The following is a 7,887-nucleotide window of genomic DNA, read 5'->3' on the forward strand; positions in this document are numbered from 1 at the left end:
ACCACATACAAAATGCTTAATAGTAATAGTGGCTGGTATATTATCAGCTGAGACTGGAGCTGAGAGAGTGGGGTCCTTGAGCCCCTAGTTCAGATTTTGAAGCCTTAGGCCATAGGCCTACTGTGGCTAGCTTCCGTCATCTGTGTCCAGGGGCACTCCACATCAGGGCCAGACCTAGGGTGAGGTGCTTAAGGCACAAAATTTAAGGAGGCCATGGCTCTCAAGTGCCTACCCTTCACTTGCACCACCCTGAGAGTGAGTGCCCCCTTAAATTTAAGCCTTAGGCACTGCACTTATCTGACCTACTCCTAGCCCTGCTCCCTTGATCTTGCCTGTCCTCAGGACAAGCCTCTTTAAGACAAGGCTCTTTCACCCTTTGGTTCTCTCCAAGCCAGGGCTAGCTCTCCTGACACTTTGGAGAGATTTCCTGAAATAGGCCCAGTGAGGCATCTCCTCTGGATGGTGGTGGTTGGTGGCCTTTCACAGAGTGAATTTTTAATAAAAAAAACTGCTAAGATCCACCACCACGCCAAGCCCCAGTGAAATATGAGTGTAGCAGTTTCATCAGTAAGCAGCTCTCTCAGACCTCCAGTCTGTGGAAGCCCTTGGGAGGTCTCTCTCTGACCCAGTAACTGCTCCTTGGAACTTTGGGCTATGCGGGCCTATGTTCTGTACGTCTTCCCAGTGTGAATGTTGTGTGTGCATAAGGGAGCCCCTTTTCTAGAACAGAAGGGAATGGAGAAAAGGCAACTCCAAGTTATGTTTTAGGGGGGCTCTTTAAAGCAGTCTTCTGCCACTCTATGATTTTGTTCCTTCAAGGGGTACTTGCAAGTGCCCTAGATGGGACAGGGTCATGGAGAAGTGGGAGAGATGGTGACCCTGACACAGCCCTGACCAGCACAGTGTTAGGACACTGAAGCCTTGCAAAGCGGCCCTGGGAGGCTCTCATCTCTGCCGCAGCTGGGGTTGGAAGGACAGGGGGGAAGCTAGGAGAGAAGGATGTAGGGGACAGGACACAGCTGGAAGAAGCATAATGGGGAGGGCACCCAGAAAATGAGCTGAATGGGTGGATTTGTGATTGACATTGACCCAAAAGGGAGGAGGTTGAGGGAGGCGTGGAAAGGAAAGAGAGTTGATTGAAGCAGGTGGGATGGGGCCAGGGCCAGGGCCAGGGCCAGACCCAATGGAGATGGGGAAGGGGCGAGGCTGGGTCTGAGAAAGCCTGACCTAAAGGGAGGAGACCGAAGGAGGGGCATATGTCGGGCGGGGTGCCGGGAGCACGGAAAGGGTATAGGGAAAGCAAATTAGGAGAGAGGTGTTGGTCAGCCGGAAGGTCCGAGCCCTCTGCCCTGGTCGGGGGACGGGGGAGGGGGGCAGAGGAGCTGTGTCCATATAAGGCGGGTCAGCGGCCCCGGCACTCTGAGCAGCGCGGGCAGGGGCTGCCGCCTCCCAATGACTGGGCGCAGCGACATGGAGCCGCCCGCCGCTTTCTCGGGCTTCCCCGCCCTGCCCTCGGTCGTGCCGTCGGGGCCGCCGCCGTCGCCGCTGGCCGGAGCCGAGCCGGGGCCGGAGCCCGAGGAGGCGGCCGCGGGCCGCGGGGAGCCGGAGTCCGCGCCCGCGCCGGGCCCGAGCCGCAGGCGGCGGCGACCCCTGCAGCGCGGGAAGCCGCCCTACTCGTACATCGCGCTCATCGCCATGGCGCTGGCGCACGCCCCGGGCCGCCGCCTCACGCTGGCCGCCATCTACCGCTTCATCACCGAGCGCTTCGCCTTCTACCGCGACAGCCCGCGCAAGTGGCAGAACAGCATCCGCCACAACCTCACGCTCAACGACTGCTTCGTCAAGGTGCCCCGCGAGCCGGGCAACCCGGGCAAGGGCAACTACTGGACGCTGGACCCGGCGGCCGCCGACATGTTCGACAACGGCAGTTTGCGTTGCAGGCTTGCTGGGTGTTGAGTTGGCCTATGTTTGCTCAGGCTGCTTGTTGCGCCTGCTGCCGGCTCTGCCGTTCTGTTGCCTTTTCTTGCGTTTGGTTCGCTGCTTCAGCCGCTGTTGCCGCCTTGTTGCCTGTTTCCAGGCTGCCTGCGCATTCTTCTTAAGTCGACAGCCCAGGAGCCTGCCGCCTGAGTTGATGCGTTGGCGCTTCTGGCCGTTCTGCCGCGCCTGCGCTGGATCGCCGCTTTTCCTGCCCTTGCGCAGCTGCCGCTGCTCTCCTCGTTGCTGGGAGCCGCGCCCGTCTCTAGACTGTCTGCCAGTTCCTGACGCGCCTCGCGGTCTCTGGCTCCCCTGCCGGATTGCTTGGTTCGGGCGTGCTCGGCTCCCTCGCCTGGGAGGCTCTCGAGGCAGCCGGGCTACGCGCTGGGCTGGAGCGCTACCCAGAGCCTCCTTCCCACCACCGAGGGCCTCTTGTCCTTAGTTTTAGGACTGGCGCCGCTTCCGCGCCTCTCTCTGTCCCTCTCTTGGCTTGGGTAATACCCCTGAGCTTCCCTATTCCTGCCTCTTGGACCGAGCAATACCTGTTACCTCTTGCTCACCCCCATCCCTGGGAAGCCTCACCATCTCCACTGAACGGAACCTCTTAATTTCACCCCCACCCTGATGTGAGCCCTTCATTTCTCCCTTTTATCAGATCCCCATTCAGGCCTCCCCCAGCACTCAGCAGTTCCTTGTCCTCGAGCTGGGATCACCACACGTGAGCCCCCACCCCATTTTTCTGGTGAATTGCAAGCCGTCAGAAGCCAGACCTTCGATCTCAAGGCGCCTCCACAACTGGCTCCTTACCTCTGCAACCTTCGTGTATTTACAACACATTAGAGGTCAGACTCCTTGGGTTTCTGACTCTCGCTCCCTTCCCTTCATTTCCCCACAAGTTTGTCTCCCAACCCCACTTACCTGTCTGTCCTCAGTTTCTTACTAGGAGAGTGCTCCCCTTCCACACAGACACACCTGGCTGTGCTGTTCCAAGCCCCGAGGACAGTTCTTCGAGATTTCTGAGACAAAGCAGCACCAGGGGCTCTTGACTGAAAGGGGGAGCTCCCCACCATCTGGAAAACTTAGGACTTATTAGATTATTATTATTTTTTAATTAAAGCTGGTTTGATTAAAAAGAAAGAAGAAACCTCTATCTGGGCTTGGTGTGCTGGCTGGTGACTTGGAGGAGTGGTCTGGGGAGATAGTGGGTGAACTTTGTTCAGGACTTTAGGTTGTCATATGGTGTGAGTCATCAGAAAGAGGTTTATGAAGTAGGATTAGGATGAGATTAAACCATAGCTGTGCACATAGTAGGCCTAGTAAACACCATCACCTGCTGCATCCTGGAGGCTGGTAGAGATGAGATGTGGTATGCAGATGAGTGTATTTGGCCAGTGGGTTTGCTGTGTGGGATTACTCCCAGCATCCATGGATAAGGGAGTATTGGCCACTTCTCTAACAAGCACTGTGTCGAATGCTGGGAATAAATACGTGGCTAAACAATGAGCAAGATCCCATCTTCATGGTGCTTAGAGACCAGTGGGGAAGACACATTACCAATTACTCCTCAGAGAAATGAAATAAATGCTCTAGAGTCTTGTACTCAAAGTGTGGCCCATGGACCTTCACTAGCTCCTGGGATGAAATGCATCACCTTGTTAGAATCTCAGGCTCTACTTCAGACCCAATGAATCATCTTAAAATTTACAGGTGATTAGTACGCACACTTCTGGAGGAAGGGCACTGGGCCAAGACTGGGGGCTCAGTTTAAAAGGCTAAAACTCCCTATTTAAAGGGTGGGACCAGGCTGCAGAACCCTGCACATCCCCTCCGCACTTGGGCTGGGCCCCGCACCATCAGTTATGACCCCTGTCTTAACTTCCTTTGCTAAATTGGAAGCTGGGGCAGCAGGGATTTGAGCTGCTTGGTGACTATCCCCAGCACCAAGGACAGGGCAGCACTGAGCAGAGGCTCAGAGGTTGCCATATGAGGGAGGGAGTAGGCTCTTAACCCTGTCCTACTCTCTGGTGGACTCAAATACTAAGCATCAGGCTTTCCTGAGCTCCTCTGTCCCAGAGCTCCCCAGTCTAGTAGGGCCTGGATTACCTGTGGGGAACTACTGGCAAAGAGATCGGTGAGCTTTTAGCCCAGGGTGAATGTGATTTGCGTGTTGGACAAGCCTGATGCACTTCACTTAGATACAAGAGTTTAAAGCTCTAGGGTGGTGATGCAGGATGAGGCTGGAAAGCTGGCAGCTCATGGAGGAGAAGGGTGCAGGAAATCTGAGGAGGCAGGGAAGGTAGCCTTTGGAGGTAGGACAGTAGGTATGCATAGTCGGGTGTGAAATGCCTTGGGTAGATCCCCTCCCCAGCTGTTAACCCTTTTGAGCAAAGTCAGATCTCATTTGCCTGATGTAAAAGCAGCCCTTCACTTAATATTTGTTGAATGACTGGCTGACTGAATCCCTAGTGTCTATTGTGCCTGATTACTGAATAATAACTGGGTTGACAGTACTTTGGCACATCTCATCCATGCTTGCTTGCAGTCCTTGCCATGACCTGCAAAAGAGGTGGAAGTGGAGGCTATTTCCCCCATTTGTTGCTGAGAAAATTGTCTCTCCCTAGGGCCCAGCAGGTAGCCAAGATCCAGCTTGGTTCTGTAAGGAGTAGAGCTCTACAAAGAACAAAACAAACTTTCTTTTATTCAAAATGGTGTTACAGCCTCTCCTCCTGCCTCAGAGCACCTCTTGATAAATTCCTTCCAAATCCAAGAAATTTCCAGGGAAGGAGAGGACCCTTCTCACTGTGCTGAGGACAGAAAGTGCTTCTTGAGCTCTGAATTTCATTCTTGCCACTACCCTGAGGTCTCTGTCCCTGGGATCTTGGAATAATGGAAACAAGGTGGGAAGTGTCTGCCTGGAAATATTAGAAAGGTCACTGCTGAATTGGAAAACCAGAAAGATTTTATTTTGAAATGCCTCTTTAATTTTCCTCGACTCAACAGCGTTGAGGGCTCATTGTGTGCCAGGTCCTATGCTGGGTTCTGAGGCTCATACGGACACAAATATGAGATTGTTGATGCCCTTGGAATTCGTTGTCTGGAGACCTATATGTCATAGAATGCCCTAAGAATTTTGACACTTGGGTAGATGTCGAAAACACAAAGCAAAGCCTTGCTCCAACTCTGTCTTTACAAAGCACTAAGCACTTTTATATAGAAGCAAGATTTCAATATTAGCTTCACCCCTCTCCTTTTGGCGGGGGCAGGAATAATCTAAATGGAAGCTTCGGAAATGTTAAGCAAATAGTTGTCCTTTCATTCTCGTAGAAACCTAGAAGTCATCTTTGAGGACACATTTTTAACACTTAATTTTTGTTTTTATTGAATTGAAACAAGCATATAATCTAACACATCAAATAGCAATTAAGGGGTTTTAATGGTGACTTGCCCATTCTCAGGACCCTGCTTTCTTCCTTAGGAGCATCTACTTTCAATTCATATCTGTCTCTTTTAGAATATACTTCCATATTGCCATGCTTATATTAATGTTTTGAAACAGTAATGATTAACTTCCTACTATGATAGATGATCATTCATCTCTAAAATCTCTATCTCTTCCCATTCCCACCCAAATTACCAACTTTTGGTCAAATTCATTTTTAGCATTTTAGCATTACCATATATGTTGTTCTCTGTTAGGCCACCAGTGTACCATGACTACAATTTATGGGGTGGAGGGGGAGGATTGCAACTTTTAATCTTTCTCAATGTTCAATGCTTTATTTTCTCATTTGCTTACCCTTCTTCATAGCCATGGCTAAATCTTTCCATATCTTCCAATAGCATTGTGGTACAATTTTGACATGGTCAAATTTCTCAGGAAATCTATCATTGCTTTTGGTTGTTATGTTTTCCTTTTCTGGATGCACCTCTCCCCTAGCCCTCTGTCCAGCTCCAGTCTGGGCTGATCGCTCTCCATGTCTGCTGCACAGATGTGGACCTATAATTTCCTTTCACTGTTTTTCTTGGAAGTCCTTGGAATTCCCTCCATCTCTATCCTGTGTTCTATTCTCTGCTTTCTGGATTCCATATCTCCCTTTTTCTTTGTTGATTTCTTTGTTTCAGTCAAGGTATATTGGGGGGAAATTTTGCACACCTGAAATTAAGATGATTATTTTAGCATGAGAAGCTGAGTGTGTACCGTGTACTTTGACAATGAAATGGTCGAGTTAAAGCTGTGTTTTTGTGCCTTTCATTAGGGGAATGAGGAAGAGGAGAATGGGAGGTTGTTTTCGAAGTTCAGTGCTCACGAACTTTGGGAAGTGGGGAAGGTGGCTCAGTGTTATGAAGATGAAGGCTCATGCTTTGGCGGTATGATGAAGGCAGGGGAATGGTTCTTATAGGAGTCAATGAGTTGAGAGGGCTGCTTACCAACTTAGGGGGCTTGGAGCACAAGAAGAATGGCTTTGGGCCAGGATGGTGCTGAGCTGGTTAGAGTGTCTGCTGGAAAGAGGCCAGCATCACTGGCACATGGACAATTGAGTACACAGGGAAGTGACATCCTTAGCAGGGACAATGGAAGCATAACAACAGAGAGGGTCCTTCAGGCAATGTCGAAGGCTGTGGGCTTCACCTGGGAAGGCAGAAGGAAAAATGAGCAAGTTGGAGAACCCTCTATTATCATGACTGGGTTGGTTTTAAGCCCATGTAAAGTATCTCTTTGGGATATCCTAGAAGTATGAGGTTGTGGCGAGGGGGGTGCGGGGCGGAGGATTTTGCAATATACAAGAAGCTAAAGTAGTCTTCTTTTAAAGGAAAAAATTCTGTGGACCTCTAGTATTGTCTTTTTTAAAATTTTTATTACATTATCATTTAATATGGGCAAGTATAAAATCCTTACACTTGTATCTCTTATGCAACTATAAAACAGAATTAAAAAGAATTAAATTCAAACAGCTGCAAAATAAAAATTCAAATTCATAACAATCAAATGTGAAAGAAGATATTGTTTTGCGGGAATGAAATCACTTGCACCTTGAATGCGGCCTACCCTGACTGCCCCATCTTAGGTCTTTGGAGCCTGGCATGTCTTGAGCAATGTGATGGCTAAATTCATCCACCATTTTTTTCTTCTGAATGAACTGCAAGCATTCCTTCATATAGCAGCAGGCCATGCCATAAACTAGCCCAAATGCAGCAGTTATGTATAAATTCCACATTGTTTTTTGCCTTATATCAAGATTGAAGTAGCACCACTTGATAACAAATGTAAATAAGGACTGAATATCTGGTCTCTGCTTTTATGATATATCGGGAGGTCATCTAAGTAACCTAGAATATGCTATATGAATATATTTTAAGATTATTATTGCAATGAACACAACATTCAAAAATGTTTATAAATTCCTACATGTATAATATGTTCTTGGACCACGTTTTGAACTAAACATTTGAAAAATTTAAAATGCTTATCTAAATAATTCTTAAGTTAGAGGAAAATTGAAATCACAGACTATAAATTAATAAAGGTGAGAACAATACATATTAAAATCCATAGGATGTAGTCAAACTTGTGCACAGAGGAAATGTCATAGCCCCAAATATGCCATTAAAGGAGATCTGGGATGGGGAGACCAATGAAAAGATTACTGTAGTTTCTGGGCAGGAAAGGATGGTGGCTTGGCGGAGGTACAGCGGCGACAGAGAAAAGTAGATATACAAAGGTAGAGAAACAATCAGCCAGTGGCTAGAATCCTCCTATTTCATGGAGATTACTAACTTTTCCATTTAATCACAGCTTCATGTCGCTGACCCTGAAAGCTTGGAGTGGTCATTTGGCTGGTAGACACCCAGGTATGGCTTGACTGACTTAGTAATTAATCTCAATAGATCTATTAGTAGAGAGCAAACACAAAA

The 7,887-nt window shown here is 48.7% G+C and overlaps 1 protein-coding gene across 1 annotated transcript; it reads left to right on the forward strand.

The window, feature by feature from the left end:
- The first annotated feature begins 981 nt into the window (after positions 1-981).
- FOXE3 (forkhead box E3) lies at positions 982-1,956 on the forward strand. The gene has a single exon (XM_039882866.1). The coding sequence runs from the start codon at positions 1,453-1,455 to the stop codon at positions 1,954-1,956; it is 504 nt and encodes a 167-aa protein (XP_039738800.1). The 5' UTR covers positions 982-1,452.
- Positions 1,957-7,887: the final 5,931 nt, after the last annotated feature.

This window comes from Pteropus medius, unplaced genomic scaffold, assembly GCF_902729225.1.
Source record: "Pteropus medius unplaced genomic scaffold, Ma_sr-lr_union100, whole genome shotgun sequence".
Lineage (NCBI taxonomy): Eukaryota > Metazoa > Chordata > Mammalia > Chiroptera > Pteropodidae > Pteropus > Pteropus medius.